Below are 21,381 nucleotides of genomic sequence, written 5' to 3'. Positions count from 1 at the left end.
TGATGCACGGCCCACTCTTGGCCTCTGGATAGGGATTCTCCTGAAACCCTAATAGGAGCCCACCTGACTCCTGGGGCGAGACCTCTTGTTTCCTAGCTGGGGCTCCTTTGACCCCTGGTTGAGTCCTCCTGTCTCTTGACTCCTGGCTGGGGCTCCTCTGACCTCTGGTTGAGACCTTCTTTCTCATGAATCCTGGCTTGGGCTCGTCTGACCCCGGGTGAGAACTTCTGTCTCTTGACCTCTTGGCTGGGGCACTTCTGACCCTTGGGTGAGACCTTCTCTTTCATGACCCAAGGCTGGGGCTCCTCTGATCCCGGGTGAGACCTTCTGTTTCTTGACTTCTGAATGGGGCACCTCTAAACCCCTGGGTGAGACCTCGTCCCTTGAATCCTGGCTGGGGCTCCTCTGACCCCTAGTTGAGACTGCCTGGCTCTTGACACCTGACTGGGGCTCCATTGACCCCTGGTTGAGACCTAATTTCTCTTGACTCCAAGCTGGGGCTCAATTATCCCCCTGGTGAGACCTCCTGTCTCTTGACTTTAGGCCAGGGCTTCTCTGATCCCTGGGTGAGCCCTTCTGTTTCTTGACTCCTGGCTTGGGCACCTCTGACAACTGGGTGAGACCTTCTATCTCATGACTCCAGGCCGGGGCTTCTCTGATCCCTGGGTGAGCCCTTCTGTCTCTTGACTCCTAGCTGGGGAACCTCTGACCCCTGGCTGATACCTACTATCTCTTGACTCCTGGCTGGGGCTCCTCTGACCCCTCTGTGAGACCTCCTGTCTCCAATATTTGAGTGGTTTCCAAACTGGGAGCCCTAAGCTACCCTCAGGCTTGACTATATAATGACCCTATGTACACCTGTGTACTCACACAGGCTGAAGGCACACAGTAAAAATACAGACAGGATTGAAGGTTCTGTCCTACCCAAGACACTTCAGAACCTTTAAGCTCCAGGCCCCAATCCAGGGTTACAAAATCCAGAGTAAGCCAAAACCACAGCTTTCTCCGCTCAGAAACAATTGTCTGGAACCTCCCATTAAGCCTTAATGTGAATCCTGTGTCATTTTCTCTTACATTTTTACAGTGGGAGGGCATTGCACGTGACTTTAAGTCACAGTGGCTATACTAGCCCTGCATCAAACAGACTGTCATGTCATTTTTGTTTTTTGTCGACTTTAATGACCGGTCCACTTTAAAATGGCTTCTTCATATCTCCAGTGTTATCCAGCTGTGAAGAGTCTGTAGCATTCCCCAGGCGGACATAGCGGGGGCAATGTCCTACCCAAGTGCCTTCCTATCCAATGGAATGAGGAATTTATGGGTTAGCTGTTGCCACTGGCACCAATTATAGTGTGACGACGGCACCCCGATGGGCAAATAAATACATACAATTTCCATAATGGGACAATTAGAGACTTTGCAGAAATTGGTGTCTGCTGCTTTTAAATAGAGTGTGTCATAGTGGAAGAAATACGTTTTCAGAAAGCTCTGATAAATATAGGACGTTATGGCTCTGTCTGTAATTTGCTGCACTCTCCACATTATTACCAGTAACAGGATACTTGTGGAGGCCGATTTCATCACAGACCGGCTGTGCTTTATAAAGACCTGGGTGCGTTCTACCGCTGGAAGCTGTATAGACGCCCCCTGGATACTTTCCATGCCTACTAGACAACCCATGTGAAAAGACACCCAGAGCGTTAGAGTGTAAGCTCCTCTGGTACAGAGACTGATGTGACTGGCTCAGTGTTCTCTGTACAACACTGCAGTATATGTCAGAGCTATAGCTATATAAATGTATAATAATAATAGTGTGTGGCTGAGGGGGGCATTAGAGTGTAAGCTCCTCTTGTACAAGGTTCGATGTGACTGGCTCAGTGTTCTCTGTACAGCACTGTGGTATACGTCAGAGATATATCAATGTATAACAATAACAGTGTGTGACTGCGGGGTACATTAGAGTGTAAGCTCATGTACAAGGTCTGATGAGACTGGCTCACTGTTCACTGAACAGCACTATGGTACATTATCTCACAAAAGTGAGTACATCCCTCACATTTCTGTAAATATTTTATTCTATCTTTTCATGTGACAACACTGAAGAAATGACACTTTGCTACAATGTAAAGTAGTGAGTGTACAGCTTGTATAACAGTGTAAATTTGCTGTCCCCTCAAAATACCTCAACACACAGCCATTAATGTCTAAACCGCTGGCAACAAAAGTGAGTACACCCCTAAGTGAAAATGTTTAAACTGGGCCCGAAGTGTCAATATTTTGTGTGGCCACCATTATTTTCCAGCACTGCCCTAACCCTCTTGGGCATGGAGTTCACAAGAGCTTCACAGGTCGCCACTGGAGTCCTCTTCCACTCCTCCATGATGACATCACAGAGCTGGTGGATGTTAGAGACCTTGCGCTCCTCCACCTTCCATTTGAGGATGCCCCACAGATGTTCAATAGGGTTTAGGTTTGGAGACATGCTTGGCCAGTCCATCACCTTTACCCTCAGCTTCTTTAGCAAGGCAGTGGTCATCTTGGAGGTGTGTTTGGGGGTCGTTATGTTGGAATATTACCCTCCAAAGAGAGGGGGATCATGCTCTGCTTCAGTATGTCACAGTACATGTTGGCATTCATGGTTTCCTCAATGAACTGTAGCTCCCCAGTGCCAGTGTTCCGCGAGAAAACCCTACCTGTGAAAGTTCCCTACCCTCGTCACTTCCGGTGAGGGTACGTCATACATCAGCTGAGCCGCTTCCCAGTGCGCACGCTCACAGCTGCGGAGGGTAGGGAAATTTCACGGGGTAGTGTTTTTTTCACGGAACACTGCGTCATTCATCAGCTGTTGCCGCGCAAAATCATCTCAGCTCCAACCCGTCAGACTTCCCTCATCTCTGCTCCAGGAAAATTAAATGGGCAGCGGGTCTATGAAAATACACATCACAGCTACAGTGTTTTATGCCGTAACAGTCACTCATTTGGGACGCCGCACCTGCTGATGAGGGAAGTCTCCGAGATGATTTCATTTAGCGGCTGGGCATGCGCAGTGGGACGCGCTGCAACAGCTGATAAATGACGCGGTATAAGGTTAAAAAACACTACCCCATGAAAAATTCCCTACCCTCCGCATCTGTGAGCATGCGCACTGGGAAGCTGCTCAGCTGTTGAATGACGTACCCTCGCAGGAAGTGACGAGGGTAGGGAATTTTCACAGGGTAGGGTTTTTTAACGTTACACCGGCAGCACTCATGCAGCCTCAGACAATGACACTCCCACCACCGTACTTGACTGTAGGCAGACACACTTGTCTTTGTACTCCTCACCTGGTTGCCGCCACACACGCTTCTCACCATCTGAACCAAATACGTTTATCTTGGTCTCATCAGAGCACAGGACATGGTTCCAGTAATCCATGTCCTTTGTCTGCTTGTCTTCAGCAAACTGTTTGCGGGCTTTCTTGTGCATCATCTTTAGAAGAGCCTTCCTTCTGGGATGACAGCCATGCAGACCAATTTGATGCAGTGTGCGGCGTATGGTCTGAGCACTGACAGGCTGACCCCCCACCCCTTCAACCTCTGCAGCAATGCTGGCAGCACTAAATTTTTCTATTTCCCAAAAACAACCTCTGGATTTACGCTGAGCACGTGCACTCAACTTCTTTGGTGGACCATGGCGAGGCCTGTTCTGAGTGGAATCTGTCCTGTTAAACCGCTGTATGCTCTTGGCCACCGTGCTGCAGCTCAGTTTCAGGGTCTTAGCAATCTTTTTATAGCCTAGGCCATCTTTATGTAGAGCAACAATTATTTTTTTCAGATCCTCAGAGAGTTCTTTGCCATGAGGTGCCATGTTGAACTTCCAGTGACCAGTATGAGAGAGTGAGAGCGATAACACCAAATTTAACACACCTGCTCCCCATTCACACCTGAGACCTTGTAACACTAACGAGTCACATGACACCGGGGAGGGAAAATGGCTAATTGGGCCCAATTTGGACATTTTCACTTAGGGGGTGTACTCACTTTTGTTGCCAGCGGTTTAGACATTAATGGCTGTGTGTTGAGTTATTTTGAGGGGACAGCAAATTTACACTGTTATACAAGCTGTACACTCACTACTTTACATTGTAGCAAAGTGTCATTTCTTCAGTGTTGTCACATGAAAAGATAGAATAAAATATTTACAAAAACGTGAGGGGTGTACTCACTTTTGTGAGATACTGTATATGTCAGAGCTATATACATGTATATTAATAATAATAGTTTGTGACAGTGGGAGGGAGATTAGAGTGTAAGCTCCTCTGGTACAGAGACTGATGTGATTGGCTCAGTGTTCTCTGTATAGCACTGCGGTATATGTCAGAGCTATATAAATGTATAATAATAATAATACTGTTTGACTGTGGGGGGACATTAGAGTGTAAGCTCCTCTGTCTCTGTGATGACTGTGGTGGGATATTAGAGTGTAAGCTCCTCTGGTACAGAGACTGATGTGACTGGCTCAGTGTCCCCTGTACAGCACTATGGTATATGTCAGAGCTATAAAAAATTATAATAATAACAGTGTGTGACTGTGGGGGGACATTAGAGTGTAAGCTCCTCTGGTACAGAGCGTGATATGACTGGCTCTGTGCTCTCTGTACAGCATTGCGGTATACGTCAGAGCTATACAAAATACCCAATATATGATGAACCACCACTTCCAGTAAATTAGAAGGAAATCAGGATACAGAAAGGTGGGGAGATAAAAAATGCACAAAGACCTAAAAGGTATTCAGAAGGACTCGATGCTCCATAACAATAATATTTGGGAAGGGAGGAAAGGTAAAGTGAAATTGAATTGAAAGACATCTTCGTGTAAAGGTGAGTGACTATGGGCGGGGGGCATTAGAGTGTAAGCTCCTCTGGACAGAACTAGTGGTTTCCCATAGGTGTCTGAGGACCAATAGCTGTCCTGGTTCATCATGTAGTAATGTGACTACGGTGCACATTCATGCCTGGAGCACGCTATACTTTGTGGTTTTCTGCGCTCGCAGGCGGCTCTGATGGCGGATTCCATGAGAAAGTAATGAGTGTTTTCTTTTTATTCGGTTATCCGCTGCCATTCTCAATGGCTGTGCTCTCTGTAGGAGCCTATTCAGCCCACTGTAATGAGCGCACCGTCTGCAATTCTCATTACTGGAGACAATAAACTCCGGTGGGGAATCTCCATCACTAAACGCTGCTGAATTTCCTCTGATCGCTGGATTTATGAGGCGCTGCGAAGACAGGACATGGAATATAATAATGCAGTCACTGCTACTGTATATCAAGGGACTAGAATGGTGGGCCGCCGCACTGAGCTGTGGATAGAATTCGGAAGAAAATATTTGCTTCACATTGTCCTGGCACTGTCAACGCCAAATCATCCAATCACGGCATGGTCAGCACCAAATCATCCAATCACGGCATGGTCAGCACCAAATAATCCAATCATGGTAATGTCACCACTAAAACATCCAATCACGGCACTTTGAGCATCAAATCATCCAATCATGGCACTCTCACCAGTAAAACATCCAATAAGGGCACGGTCACCAGTAAAACATCCAATCATGGCACTGTCACCACCAAATCATCCAATGAGGGCACTGTCACCACTAGATCATCCAATGAGGGCACTGTCACCACTAGATCATCCAATCATGGCAATGTCACCGCCAAAACATCCAATCATAGCATTGTGAGCACCAAATCTTCCAATCATGGCACGGTCACCACTAAAACATCCAACAAGGGCACTGTCACCACTAGATCATCCAATCATGGCACTGTCACCACTCACCACTAAACATTCAATAAGTCAGCACCAAATCATCCAATCATGTCACAGTCAGCACTAAGTCATCCAATCATAGCATGGTCACCACCAAATCATCCAATAATGGCACTGTCACCACAAAGTCATCCAATCATGGCACGGTCACCACCAAATCATCCGCTGTCATCACTAGATCATCCAATCATGGCACTTTCAGCACTAAAATCATCCAATCATGGCACTGTCACCACTAAAACATCCAATAAGGGCACGGTCACCACTAAAACATCCAATAAGGGCACTGTCACCGCTAGATCATCTAATCGTGGCACTGTCACCACCAAATCATTCAATCATGGCACTGTCACCACTAGATCATCCAATCATGGCACTGTCAACACTAAGGCCCCATGCACACGGGACGTTTTTAACGCTGCTGTAAGCAGCGTCAGGCGTTTTCTTTTTGCAGCCTAAAAACGCCCCTCCATGTTATTCTATGGCCTCATGCACACTCAGACGTTTTTGAGCTGTAAGTGGCTTAGGCGTTTTTAGGCTGCAACAAGAACCCACCACCTGCGCGTTCTGAGGACCAGCGTTACAGCGTTAAAAACGCCTGACGCTGCTAAAAGCTGAATAACTTTGCTATAACGTTGCTTAACGTGCGTTAAGCCACGTTATACGTTTTTTTTTCTTCCATTCAAAATCAATGGTTCCCTATGGGATCCTATTGATTTGAATGGAGGTCGCACCGCAACACCGCAAGTCGGATCCGACTTGCGGGGTGACTTGCGCTGTGGGAATCTTGAGGGGGAACGCCACGCCAAAATGGGAAAAAAACGGCGTGGGGTCCCCCCCAGGGTTCCAAACCAGGCCCTTCGGGTCTGTTATGGAATTTGAGGGTAGCCCCATGCCGAAAAAACGGCGTGGGGTCCCCCCCAAAATCCATACCAGACCCTTAACCGAGCATGCAGCCCGGCAGGCCAGGAAAGGGGAGGGGACGAGCGAGCGGCCCCACCCCCCCTGGACCACACCAGGCCACATGCCCTCAACATGGGGGGGTGTTGGTGCTTTGGGGCAGGGGGAGCTCTGCACCCCCCACCTCAAAGCACCTTGCCCCCATGTTGATGAGGACAAGGGCCTCATCCCCACAACCCTGGCCGGTGGTTGTGGGGGTCTGCGGGCAGGGGGCTCATCGGAATCTGGAAGCCCCCTTTAACAAGGGGGCACCCCAGATCCCGGACCCCCTCCCTATGTGAATGGGTATGGGGTACACTGTACCCCTACCCATTCACCCCATAAAAGGCAGTGTATGGAAATAATGACAAGAGACGTTTTGGAAAGTTTATTAAAAATCTTCATCCGACTCTTCTTGTCTTCTCCTCTCCGGGGTCTTCTGCTCTTTTGCTGTCCGCCCTTCTTGTCTTCTCCTCTCCGGGGTCTTCTCCGGGGTCTTCTGCTCTTTTGCTGTCCGCCCTTCTTGTCTTCTCCTCTCCGGGGTCTTCTGCTCTTTTGCTGTCCCCCTCTTCTTGTGTTCTTCTCTCCGGGGTCTTCTGCTGTCCCCTCTTCTTTTCTTCTCCTCTCCGGTCTTCTGCTCTTTTGCTGTCGGCTGTCGGCTGTCTTCTTCCTCCGGTCCTCCTCCGACGACGTCTCCGCTGATTATGCCTATCTCCGGTCTCTTCAGCTTATAATATAGCCATTAGGGGCGTGGCCCCGATGACGTCATCTGGAGGCCCCGCCCCCTCATGTCACATATGACGTCATCTGTGACATGAGGGGGCGGGGTCTCCAGATGACGTCATCGGGGCCACGCCCCTAATGGCTATATAATAAGCTGAAGAGACCGGAGATAGGCATAATCAGCGGAGACGTCGTCGGAGGAGGACCGGAGGAAGAAGACAGCCGACAGCCGACAGCCGACAGCCGACAGCAAAAGAGCAGAAGACCGGAGAGGAGAAGAAAAGAAGAGGGGACAGCAGAAGACCCCGGAGAGAAGAACACAAGAAGAGGGGGACAGCAAAAGAGCAGAAGACCCCGGAGAGGAGAAGACAAGAAGGGCGGACAGCAAAAGAGCAGAAGACCCCGGAGAAGACCCCGGAGAAGACCCCGGAGAGGAGAAGACAAGAAGGGCGGACAGCAAAAGAGCAGAAGACCCCGGAGAAGACCCCGGAGAGGAGAAGACAAGAAGAGTCGGATGAAGATTTTTAATAAACTTTCCAAAACGTCTCTTGTCGTTATTTCCATACACTGCCTTTTATGGGGTGAATGGGTAGGGGTACAGTGTACCCCATACCCATTCACATAGGGAGGGGGTCCGGGATCTGGGGTGCCCCCTTGTTAAAGGGGGCTTCCAGATTCCGATGAGCCCCCTGCCCGCAGACCCCCACAACCACCGGCCAGGGTTGTGGGGATGAGGCCCTTGTCCTCATCAACATGGGGGCAAGGTGCAGAGCTCCCCCTGCCCCAAAGCACCAACACCCCCCCATGTTGAGGGCATGTGGCCTGGTGTGGTCCAGGGGGGGTGGGGCCGCTCGCTCGTCCCCTCCCCTTTCCTGGCCTGCCGGGCTGCATGCTCGGATAAGGGTTTGGTATGGATTTTGGGGGGGACCCCACGCCGTTTTTTCGGCATGGGGCTACCCTCAAATTCCATAACAGACCCGAAGGGCCTGGTTTGGAACCCTGGGGGGGACCCCCACGCCGTTTTTTTCCCATTTTGGCGTGGAGTTCCCCCTCAAGATTCTCACAGCGCAAGTCGCCCCGCAAGTCGGATCCGACTTGCGGTGTTGCGGTGCGACCTCCATTTCAAATCAATAGGCTCCCATAGGGAACCATTGATTTTGAATGGAAGAAAAAAAAACGCTGCTAAAAGCAACGTGGCAAAACGTGCAATAACGCCAATGGAAAAAGCTACTGAAAGCACGTTTTTACAGCTGCTTTTTCCGGCGTCAGAACTAACTTTGACGTACGTTTTTTCTAACGCCCCGTGTGCATGGGGCCTAAGTCATTTAATCATAGGCACTGTCACCACTAAAACATCCAATAAGGGCACTGTCACCACTAGATCATCCAATCATGGCACTGTCACCACTAAAACATCCAATAAGGGCAGTGTCACCACCAAATCATCCAATCATGGGCATGATAAGCGCAAACTGTCCAATCAGATCTGTTAACACCAAATTATCCAATCATAGCACTTTGAGCTCTCCACTGTGCAATCAAGGCACTGTCAGCATTACACTGTCCAATCACAGCACTGTCAGCATTACACTGTCCAATCACAGCACTGTCAGCATTACACTGTCCAATCACAGCACTGTCAGCATTACACTGTCCAATCACAGCGATGTCAGCGCAACACTGTCCAATCATGGCTCTGCTCTCTGCACAGTTTAGGTACAGTATGATGGTGTCACTGCTAATTTTACAAGGTAATATCGTGGTTTAAAAAGGCATTTGAAACACAAAAAGTTTATAGATATCCTTTGTGGCTCTTGAGGAATCTATTTAAATGAAATTTTGTGTTTTTGGAGATCAGCCTTAAAGTGGAACTTTAAGCCAAGAAATAAAAATCGGTGAACAGGCAGGATTTTAATAAAAAGAGACATGCTTTGCCGATCCTGCACATATGCGGGAGTGACATCATCTCCGCCCGTCCGCTGACAGCAGCCAGTGATGGAGACCTGGAAGCAAGCGGTAACTTAATACCTATGAAGCAGATAACGGAGACTTACGGGAGATCTTCCAGCTTGGAGGCCTCGTGTCTGGGGTCGAGCAGATCGTAGCCGCACTCATTGTAGATCTCCAGGTAGGAGATGTGGAGGGTGTACACTTTACTGCTGTCCTGTTTGGAGGAAGAGGATACAATGAGGAGACGGAGAGTAAGATCTGTACAGAAATGTTACAATACTGCTTTGCAGGGATGAGAAACAGAGAAATCGTTCCCTCTGTGCAGAGGTGCTTGTGCTTTCAGATGGTGGTGGCTGCCACGGGTCCATAGCGCTGGTGGCTTCCAGCGTTTCCTCCAGGCTTGGCGGCACTTGGCAATGCTTGAGAGGACTTGAGACTGTGAGTGACATTTCCGGGTGCAGGGTCAGCAGGAGTATCGCATGGTCGAGGCATGCGTGCTCCTCCATCAGGCTCTCCAGAAGTGATGTCACCCGCGCTCTGGTGTCCTTTTGAGCATTAATGAGCGCCGCTGAGCCTGGAGGAAACACTGGGAGCCACCAGCGCTACAGACCCGCGGCAGCCACCACCATCTGGATGCACAAGCACCTCCCGGGGGCAGAGCAGATAAACCTTACCACTGGGACGGTACTCCAGTGAAAGACAGATACTTAATGGTTTGAATTGTTTAAAATGGGGTTCTGTGTTTACACTTATGCTAATGTGTATTGAACGTCAATGTCAGAGACAGGCTCTCCCTATTGTTTGTGTAATGAGGTGAGATGTGGATTCTGTCAAGCCTGTTTGTCCCATTGTTAATTGTTAATGAACTCACATATTATTCTGTCCAGATGGGTAGATAATTAGTTCAGGTCAATTCTATTTCTGTATACAATTTCATCTGCATATGATAATTTTTATTTTTATTTCAGGTACTTGTATAGCGCTGTCAATTTACGCAGCACTTTACATATACATCACACATTCACATCAGTCCCTGCCCTCAAGGAGCGTACAATCTAAGGTCCCTAACTCACATTCATACATACATACATAGTTAGGCCAATTTGTTTTTTATACAGGATGCAATTAACCTACCAGCATGTCTTTGGAGTGTGGGAGGAAACCGGAGTACCTGGAGGAAACCCACGCAGGCACAGGGAGAACATGCAAACTCCAGGCAGGTAGTGTCGTGGTTGGGATTCGAACCAGTGACCCTCTTGCTGCTAGGTGAAAGTGCTAACCACTACACCACTGATAATGTAATCAGGCAACCCCTGACCTGTGTGTGGTAATCTGATCAGGAGGGGGATGTGCTCATGTGTGTATAAATTGAGTGTGAAACTGCTCAAAAAAAGGAGAAGATTCCAGTACAAGCTAAGTTGTCGGCTAGCTTTGTATGGGGGCAGCTGGAAAATCTGATATCTATGTTCACGACTGGGAGGAAGCCGTATACTGATGGAAGTCCACAAGCACAGTGTGGGTTGCGGTTCCGTTACAACCACATACCACGCTGGTTTTAAATCGAATCTTGTGAGTGCAAATTTTATATTTCCGAATAAACCTTTCATTGCTACACTTAGATGGCGCTGCTTCTTCTCCATTCTTGTGTTCCAGAGCTTCTCCTTGCTCCAGCTGGCAGCCACTAAGGACAGAAACCCTTCACTTATCATGGACTCTTAACTGTTTCTATGACAAATTTTGATTGCATTTTATTGTATGGGTCCACAGTATATTCCTTTTTAGAGTGTGCCATATATATTTGATTGACCAATGTATGTTTGCCTCTATCTACGATTTTATTTTTATTTTTTTCCAAAAAGTTTATTATTATCTACGATTTTATGTAAAGAGATTCCCAAGAGACTCTCGTTGTTTTATAGTTGTATTTGTGGCTATAATCCATATTTACAAGACTTTTCATAATCACTGTGGATGGGATCATTAAGTGCCGGTTCACACTGGGGCGACCTGTGTGGCGACCTGGTCGCCTCACAGGTCGCCGTATGTCGCCTTCCATAGGGAAGCTGCGGACCCGTTCTAATAGGAGAGACACAAGTCGCTCCGACTTAGAAAAAGGGTCCGGAGCTTCTTTGGGGCAACCCGGAGGCGACTGCCATAGACTTCAATGTTATGAAGTCCGTGGCGGCCGCTCCGAGGTCGCGGCGCGCTGCTCGCACCGCGACCTCGGAGGTCGCCCCCCCGAAGTCGGATCGCCCCTGTGTGAACGGGGCCTTATCGACTTTTATACTTTTGTACAACGGACTTCAATAAACTTTGGAAACTCTCTGTATGTGATTCGCAGTCAGATACATTACACAAAAACAAAAAAGGAAACTGATCACCCCAATCCTTCTCGCCCCACCGGGAGACCCGAGCAACCATCCGACACGTCCACCGGCTGGTCAGAGTCCCGAACAAAGCCGGAATCGGCTTCAGCCGGTCTCCGATGTATTAACCCCGACGTGACATCACTTCCGATTTACTCGGCTGTCAATGGCGCCGATTTAATAAAAAAAAAAAAAGACAGTATTCAAAAACGCAGATTTTGGCTTGCAAAGGAGGGATTTGGGGGTCTTTTAGATCCCCGATCCCTCCATAAAGAGTACCTGTCACTTGCCTATTACTGTCACAAGCGATGTTAACATTCCTTGTGACAGGAATAAAAGTGATCAGATTTTTTTTTTTTTTTTAAAGGGACAGTGAAAAAATAAAAAATATAATAAATAGGAAAAAAAATAAAAAATTAAAGCGCCCCTGTCCCAAAGAAAACGCATAAGTAAGTTGCGCCCGCAAATGTAAACGTTGTTCAAATCACAAATGTGAGGTATGGCTGAGATCGTCAGAGCGAGGGCAATAATTCTAGCAAAACTCCTCCTCTGTGACTCTAAACTGGTAACCGTTAACATTTTTTAAAGCGTCGCCTATGGAGATTTTTAAGTACCGTGGTTTGTCGCTATTCCATGAGTGTGCGCAATTTTAAACCGGAACGTTAGGTTTCTTTTTAATTGGCGTGACATAATCTTTCACAATATACAAACAATAAATAAATAAAAAAAAACGGGCTACCTTTACTGTTTAGTTTTTTTTTTTTATTTCAGTGAAATTTATTTTTTTCTTAAAAGATTGTGCTTGAAAGACCACTGCGCAAATACTGTGTGACATAAAATATTGCAACGACCGCCATTTTATTCTCCAAAATCTTTGCTAAAAAAATATAATGTTTGGGGGTTCTATAAAATGATATCACTACTATTACGGTGTACTGATTTTAACTTGTAAGCGTCAAATAGGCTTGGTCCTTAAAGCGGAGTTCCACCAAAAAGTGGAACTTCTGCTTTAAGTGGTCCCGACCCCCTGACATGCCCCATTTGGCATATCATATTTTTTTTGGGGGAGTGGGGTACCTAGATTTGACAGGTACTCACTCCCACTTCCACTCTGGGCACCTAGGCAGCTCGGGTGGAAGTTCTCCTCTCCCCCTCCCTGCAATCTTCTGGGACACGTCACAGGTCCCAGGAGATTGCCTGGCCTGTCACGACGCGCAGCGCGACTTGCGCATGCGCAGTGTGCACCTGGCTGTGAAGCAGCAAGCTGTCACAGCCGGGTGCCCACACTAGAGATGCCAGCGACGCGGGGAGAAGACGGAGAGAACCGGGGCTCCCATTGGCCGCATCGCTGGACCGTGGGACAGGTGAGTGTGTTTATTAAAAGTCAGCAGGTACACTTTTTGTAGCTGCTGACTTTTAATAAACACAAAAACCAGAGGAACTCCGCTTTAAGCACTCCTCACCCCCTGACATGCCACTTTGGCATGTCATTTTTTTTTTTTTTTGGGGGGGGGACCCTAGTTTAGACAGGTACCCAGCTCCCACTACTGCTCAGGCTGCCTAGGTGGCTCTAGCGGAAGTTCTCCTCTTCCCCTCCCTCCCTGCAATCTTCTGGAACACTGAGGAGGCGCAGCGTAACTCGCGCATGCGCAGTGCGCACCTGGCTGTGAAGCCGCAAGCTGTCACACACTTGTGATGCCAGCGCGGGGGAGAGGCGAGAGAGCGAGAGAGAAGAGTGAGGCTTTGGGCGGCCGTATTGCTGGATCGTGGGACAGGTGCGTGTGTTTATTAACCCCTTCTGTTCCGTCCGCAGTTATACCTTGGTACTTTGACGTTAAATACTGGGGTTAAGGCAGCAGATAGCAGATAGCTGCCCTAACCCTGGTATTTTTTTAAACTGCCGGCGGTCCCCTTTCAGATAAGGTTGGTCCCAGCGGCGGATTCCCCTCTGGATCACCCTTACAGTGCGGCGGGAGAGGCGCCCCCCCCCCCTTCCCGCTGCTTTCCGGTCGTTTTCCCAGCTTACCAGACCCGCAGGCAGGGGGAAAACGATCCGGTCCGCGTTCCTCACAGGCAGGAAGTCAAGTCAAGGGCAAGGTGGCCCCCACTCCACTCTATGGTCTTGGAGGACCAGATTGACGTCAAACGTCATCTCCTAGCAACGGATTTAAAGAGCCAATTTTTTTTGAAAAAAAAAAAAAAAAAAGACTTTTTTTTTTTTTTTTTTTTTTTGTGTAGTTGCGAGGTGTGAGATCTTTCTGACCCCAAATCTCACAATAAAGAGGTCCTGTCCTGCTTATTTCTATTACAAGGGATGTTTACATTCCTTGTAATAAGAATAAAAATGATCACATTTATTTTTTTTTTTAAACTGTAAAAATAAAAAATAATAGATAAAATAAATAGGGAAAAAAAAAAATCCTGTCCCCGTTAGCTCGCGCACATATGGCGAAAAGCATACAAAAGTCCCGCCCACATATGTAAACGGAGTTCAATCAAATCACACATGTGAGATATAGCCGAGATTGTTAGAACAAGAAAAATAATTTGAGCCCTAGACCTCCTCTGTAACTCTAAACTGGTAACCTGTAGAAATATTTAAAGTGTCTCCTATGGGGATTTTTAAGTACCAATGTTTGTCGCCATTCCGTGAGCAATGCGCAATTTTGAAGCATGAGATGTTGGGTATCAATTTACTCATCGTAACATCATCTTTCACATTCTAGAAAGAAATTGGGCTAACTTTACTGTTTCCTTATTTTAAAATTAAGAAAAGTGAATTTTTTCCAAATAAAATTGCGTTTGGAAGACCGCTGCGCAAATACAGTGTGATAAAAAAATATTGCAACAACCGCCGTTTTATTCTCTAAGGTCTCTGCTAACAAAAAATATATAAACGTTTGGGGGTTCTAAGTAATTTTCTAGCAAAAAAAATAAAAAAATTATTTTAAACAAGTGTCAGAAATAGGCCCGGTCTTTAACCACTTACCGCGTACTAACGTAGATCTACGTCGGCAGACTTTGCGGTAGTATACCGGGATGATGCCTCTAGCTAGAGACACCATCCCGGTACCGTGGTTAACAGCCGACGGTCGGCTTTCCGTCGGTACTGACCGATGCGGCTCGGGAGCCGCTCAATCGTTACCCGGGTGAGCGGGACTTTGGGACGGGAGCCCCGAGAACCCAGCCGGCACGTCCGCCGGCTGGATGGAGTCCCGATCAAAGCCGGAAACTGCATCGATCGGGTCTCCGATGACGTAACCCGGAGGCGGCGTCCATGATATCACTTCCGGGTTACTGTGCTGCAAAAGGCGGCAGTTTTAAAAAACGGCTGTATGCAAAAACGCCGTTTTCAGCATTTTGCATACATGGAAGTGCAGTGGAGGGGTTTGGGGTCTTTTAGACCCTCGATCCCTCCATAAAGAGTACCTGTCACTGCATATTGGTGTCACAAGGGATGTTTACATTGCTTGTGACAGCAATAAAAGTGATCAAATTTTTTTTTAAAAAAAAACCTGTAATAAAGTTAAAAAAAATAAATAAATAAATAGGAAAAAAAATAAATAAATTTTAGCCGCCCCCGTCACCGCTAGCTCGCACACAAAAAAAAAACGTACACGGAAGTCGAGCCGCGAATGAAATCGCTGTTCAAACCACACATGTGACAAAAAATATTGCAATGACCGACATTTTATTCTCCAGAGTCTTTGCTAAAAAAAATATATATAATGTTTGGGGGTTCTGAGTAGTTTTCTAGGAAAAAATACTGATTTTAACTTGTAAAACAAAAAGTGTCCGAAATAGGGCTGGGGCTTAAGTGGTTAAAAGTCAGCAGGTACCTATTTTGTAGCTGCTGACTTTAATAAGCTTAAAAAAAGACTGGAACTCCGCTTTAAGTGGTTAAAAAAAAAAAAAAAAAAGTCAGTTTTCACCTTCTGGAACTCCTCGAATATATAGGACAGGGTCCTGGGGATGATTCCTCTGTCATTGTACCGCTCGGCTCCTCCGGTAATGGTGAAGGTTTTGCCGCTGCCGGTCTGCCCATAGGCAAATATGGTGCCATTGTAGCCGGTGAGGACACTGCAGAGATAAAGAAGAAATTTAAACATGAGATCTCCATGACATCACACTAGATCTGTGGATTCAATTGAAGGTAAAGTGAGGAGATATTCAGATTATAGCAGAGCTAGAACGTTTCTTGGAGAGCATTGACAGTTCAGGATCTTCTTACTGCCGGGAATCACTTATTACTATGGAGCACCGGAACTCCAAGATCAGTAAATATCCTCTAAATCCATTCATCATGTGTATTTTTCTGGAATCTCGGTGAGCTTTGCGCATTTTTTCAGACATACAGTGCATCCGGAAAGTATTCAAAGCGCTTCCCTTTTTCCACATTTTGTTATGTTACAACCTTATTCCAAAATGGATTAAATTCATTATTTTCCTCAAATTCTACAAACAATCCCCCATAATGACAACAAGAAAGAAATTTGTTTGAAATCTTTGCAAATTTATTAAAAATAAACAAAAAAAAATCCCATGTACATAAGTATTCACACCCTTTGCTCAATACTTTGGTGAAGCTCCTTTGGCTCCAATTACAGCTTCAAGTATTTCTGAGTATGATGCTACAAGCTTGGCACTCCTATTTTTGGGGAGTTTCTCCCATTCTTCTTTGCAGGACCTCTCAAGCTCCATCAGGTTGGATGGGGAGAGTCGGTGCACAGCCATTTTCAGATCTCTCCAGAGATGTTCAATCGGGTTCGAGTCTGGGCTCTGGCTGGGTCACTCAATGACATTCACAGAGATGTCCCATATCCACTCCTTTGTTATCTTGGCTGTGTGCTTAGGGTCATTGTCCTGTTGGAAGATAAACCTTCGCCCCCAGTCTGAGGTCCAGAGCGCTCTGGAGCAGGTTTTCATCAAAGATATCTCTGTACATTGCTGCATTCATCTTTCCCTCAATCCTGACTAGTCTCCCAGTTCCTGCCGCTGAAAAACATCCCCACACCATGATGCTGCCACCACCATGCTTCACTGTAGGGATGGTATTGACCAGGTGATGAGCGGTGCCTGGTCTCCTCCAGACATGACGCTTCCCATTCAGGCCAAAGAGTTCAATCTTTGTTTCATCAGACCAGAGAATTTTGTTTCTCATGGTCTGAGAGTCCTTCAGGTGCCTTTTGAGAAACTCCAGGTGGGCTGTCATGTGCCTTTTACTGAGGAGTGGCCTCCTTTCTGGCCCCTCTACCATCCAGGCCCGATTGGTGGAGTGCTGCAGAGATGGTTGTTCTTCTGGATGGTTCTCCTCTCTCCATTAGGAAATGCTGGAGCTCTGTCAGAGTGTCCATCAGGTTCTTCCTCCCTGACTAAGGCCCTTCTCCCCCGATCGCTCAGTTTGGCTGGGCGGTCCGCTCTAGCAAGAGTCCTGGTGGTTCCAAACTTCTTCTATTTACGAATGATGGAAGCCACTGTGCTCATTGGGACCTTCAATGATGCAGACATTTTTCTGTACCCCTCCCCAGATCTGTGCTTCCATACAATCCTGTCTCTGAGGTCTACAGACAATTCCTTGGACTTCATGGCTTGGTTTGTGCTCTGACATGCACTGTTAACTGTGGGACCTTCTATAGACAGGTGTGTGCATTTCCAAATCAAGGATTAAGGATGATCAGTGGAATCAGGATACACCGGAGTTAAAGTTTGAGTGTCACATTGTCATTATGGGGGATTGTATGAAGAGTGTTGAGAAAAATAATGAATGCAATCAGTTTTGGAATAAGGCTGTAACATAACAAAATGTGGAAAAAGTGAAGCGCAGATTCACTGTAGGTGTGCACCCCAAAGCTCAAAACACACACGCCTTTCTCTGCAGCCTCAGCTGCACTGGACAGTGAATGAATGGGAAGTGCTGTGTGCTGAGTTGCCTCCTGTTCATTCACAAACACAGTTTACTATGCTTCAGTTATGAATTAACACAGTGAGTGTGTTTACTGTGTTCATTTAGAAAAGGAAGGGGCCGGTAAATGAGATTTTCTTGGCCCTCTCCCCACTCTCCATTTTTGGAGTGCAACATGGGGAGGGGGGGGGGGGGGAGATCAGGCAATAGGGGGAATGGGCATCACACCCAGTGATTAGGGTGTGCCCAGGCACACCTGGCACACCCTCTGTGAACGCCTATGCTTCCAGATCTGTGCAGTAATTCACTGTGAGACTTCCTGTAATAAAGACCGCTCACTGCTGTGCTCTCTCCTTGTGCAGGGGGGGCTGGTCTGGTCTCCACCCCACTCCTGTAGTTTTCTACGGCAGCCCCTAGTAGATGGAGCCTGCTGGGCCCCTCCCACAGTTCTGCTCTCTCCTCTTGTACAAGGAGACTGGTCTTGTCTTACCCCCTTCTGTAGTTTTCTATGGCAGCCTCTAGTGGGTGGAGCCTGCTGGGCCCCTCCCACAGTTCTGCTCTCTCTCTACTTGTGCATGGGGGCTGGTCTTGTCTCCACCCCCCTTCTGTAGTTTTCTACGGCACCCTCTAGTGGGTGGAGCCTGCTGGGCCCCTCCCATAGTTCTGCTCTTTCCCCTTGTACAAGGGGGCTGGTCTGGTCTTCGCCCCCTCCTGCAGTTTTCTACGGCAGCCCCTAGTAGGTGGAGCCTGCTAGGCCCCTCCCACAGTTCTGTTCGTTCTCTCTCCTTGTGAACAGGGGCTGCTCTTGTCTTGGCCCCCTCCTGCAGTTTTCTACGGCAGTCCCTAGTAGGTGGAGCCTGCTGGGCCCCTCCCACAGCTTGGCTCTCTTCCCTTGTACAAGGGGGCTGGTCTGGTCTTCGCCCCCACCTGTAGTTTTCTACATCAGCCCCTAGTAGGTGGAGCCTGATGGGCCCCTCCCACAGTTCTGCTCTCTCTCTCTCCTTGTGCACGGGGGCTGCTCTTGTCTTGGCCCCCTCCTGTAATTTTCTACAGCAACCCCTAGTGGGTGGAGCCTGCTGGGCCCCTCCCACAATTCTGCTCTCTCTTGCTCTCCTTGTGCAGGGTGACTGGTCTTGTCTCCGCCTCCTCCTGTTGCTTTATATAGTGGGTGGGATTAATGAGCCCCTCCCACAACACTGCTCTCTGCAGAGGCCATGCACAGCGATGATGTCACTGCTACTTTTACAAGGCAATATCTGGGGCTGTAAAGACATGTGGTGCACACAAAGTGAATTTATATCCTTTGGAGCCATTGAGGAATATATTACAATGACATTTTTGAGCCCGGAGTTCAGCTTTACCATTTGAGGATAGAATACATAGGAGCTGCCATGGCAGAGGGTCGGAGGTCACCTTGTTTTTCTAGTTTGTCAAAGACCCATTGTCACAAGATGTCTCCCAGCTTCTAAGTGTGCAGCGCGGGAGGTCAAGCAGATGACGGGCAGTGATAAATGAAGTTCAGGTTCACCAAATTACCAAACATCAACATTATTTTGAAATTAACAAAATTATTTTTTTTTTTGCAATAACAAATCGGTTTTTGGTAGTGAATGGGATTGGCTGGGAAGGAAAGGGCAAGACGATGCTGGACGTCCTCCATCGAGGAAATGAGGTGGGGCTCGGTCTGACTTGCCGCAGCTTCTAATGCACATGGTGAGAAGCTCACAGTGTGCGGTGAAATCAGAGGAAGCCGTCCCAGTCCAGGAGAGGAGTCGGTACGACTGTGCAAGACTGGGGGGGGGGGGGCTGGAGTTCTGCTTCACCCCTTAACAAAAATGTCATTTTGTTTTATGGGGGGGAGAATAAATGTAACTTAATAAGGAAACAAGGCAGCAAATGTCACAGAAGAAGGGGGGGGGGGGGGGGAGGGGGGGTTGTATTTTTGGCGTTTGTTCTTCTAGCGCAGAGAGTGACATCACAGACCACTGGACTTTTTCTGGGTATTTTTAGATCTATATTTTTGTTTGAGTCTAAATTAACTGGAACTAAATGGAGGAAAAGAGATATTTCAGCTGAATAAATTACAGGAGACGGCGGGTCAGCGAGTTCTCCACAGCTGGGACATGAAATCCGCGAACGCAACACGAGAGGACAACGCGTGCGCCATTTACACCATCTATGGATTTCCTCTTAAAGACGCCCCGTCTCCAATCTAAACATCGCTGGTAAAAGCAAAGAGGTCGTTTAGGTTTCGATTTTCTTTATTTTCAATAAAATTATTTTATTTCAATTGTGCTTTTGAACTTGCCAACATGTCATCTAGTGACTCCACGTGCTCTCCAGTGTCTACTTGCACCCCCATGTCCTCTAGCGTCTCCAAATGTCCCCCCCCCCCCCCAGTGACACCATGACTTCAAGCACCCCCCAGGGCACCCCATGTCATCTAGTGACTCCATGTGCTCTCCAGTGTCTACTTGCACCCCCAGTGCACCCCATATAATCTAGTCACTCCAAGTGTCCCCCCGTGACTTCAAGCACCCCCAATGCACCCCATGTCATCTAGTGACTCCAAGTGCCCCCTGTGCACCCAGATGTCTCCCAGCAACCCCCCCCCCCAGTGCACACCATGTTATCTAGTGACCCCCAAGCACACCCCTGTGTCTCTAAACACCCCCCAGCACACACCATGTTATCTAGCGACTCCAAGTGTCCCCCTGTGACTCCCAGCACCCCCCCCAGTGCACCCAATGTCATCTAGCAACTCCAAATGGGACCCTGTGTACCCAGATGTCTCCCAGGAAACCCCCGCCCCAGTGCACACCATACCATCTAGAGACTCCAAGTGCGCCCTGTGCACCCAGATGTCTCCCAGCACCCCCCTCCCACCCTAGTGCACACCTTGTCATCTAGTGACTCCAAGTGTTCCCCTCTGCACCCAGATGTCTCCCAGAACCTCCAAGTGGACACCATGTCATCTAGTGACTCAAAGCACCCCCACCCCAGTGCACACCATGTCATCTAGTGACTCCAAGCACCCCCACCCCAGTGCACACCATGTCATTTAGTGACTCCAAGTGTCTCCCACTTACTCCAAGCAACCCCCAGTGCACCCCATGCCATCCAGTGACTCCAAGTGCCCTCTGTGCACCCAGACGTCTCCCAGCACCCCCCTCCCACCCTAGTGCACACCTTGTCATCTAGTGACTTCAAGTGTTCCCCTCTGCACCCAGATGTCTCTCAGCACCTCCAAGTGGACACCATGTCATCTAGTGACTTCAAGCACCCCACCCCAGTGCACACCATGTCATCTAACGACTCCAAGTGTCCCCCACTTACTCCAAGCAACCCCCAGTGCACCCCATGCCATCCAGTGACTCCAAGTGCCCAAGCGCACCCATGTGTCTTTAAGCACCCCACCCCCCGTGCACACCATGTCATCCAGTGACTCCAAGTACCCCCTGTGCACCCAGGTGTCTCCAAACCCCCCCTCCCTACCCCAGTGCACACCATTTATCTAGTGATTTGAAGTGTGCCCTGGTATCTCCAGTGCGCTCCCATAAGCCTCCTGGTTACCGGTGTCTCCATGCAGCCTCAGATATCCTCCAGCAACATCCGGACAGTCCCTCTCTCAGTGAATATGGACCACTGTCCATGACAATTGGCAAAAGGGATTTTTTTTTTCTGGTTTAG

The 21,381-nt window shown here is 48.1% G+C and overlaps 1 protein-coding gene across 1 annotated transcript in view; it reads right to left on the bottom strand.

Annotated features, from left to right (window-relative positions):
- The window catches only part of KIF6 (kinesin family member 6), a gene marked incomplete at its 3' end in the record, with an annotated part of 381,890 nt that overhangs the window by 313,310 nt on the left and 47,199 nt on the right, over positions 1-21,381 (bottom strand). The window contains exons 4-5 of the mRNA XM_082251003.1: positions 15,722-15,869; positions 9,528-9,637 (exon numbers count right to left, since the gene is read on the bottom strand). Coding sequence (XP_082107129.1) covers positions 9,528-9,637; positions 15,722-15,869 — 258 coding nt within the window. The remainder of the gene's footprint in view (positions 1-9,527; positions 9,638-15,721; positions 15,870-21,381) is intronic.

This window comes from Pelophylax lessonae, assembly GCF_965119305.1.
Source record: "Pelophylax lessonae genome assembly, chromosome: 3".
Taxonomy (NCBI): domain Eukaryota; kingdom Metazoa; phylum Chordata; class Amphibia; order Anura; family Ranidae; genus Pelophylax; species Pelophylax lessonae.
The sequence above is the reverse complement of the archived record's forward strand: the minus strand, read 5'-3'. Positions and strand labels throughout refer to the sequence as shown.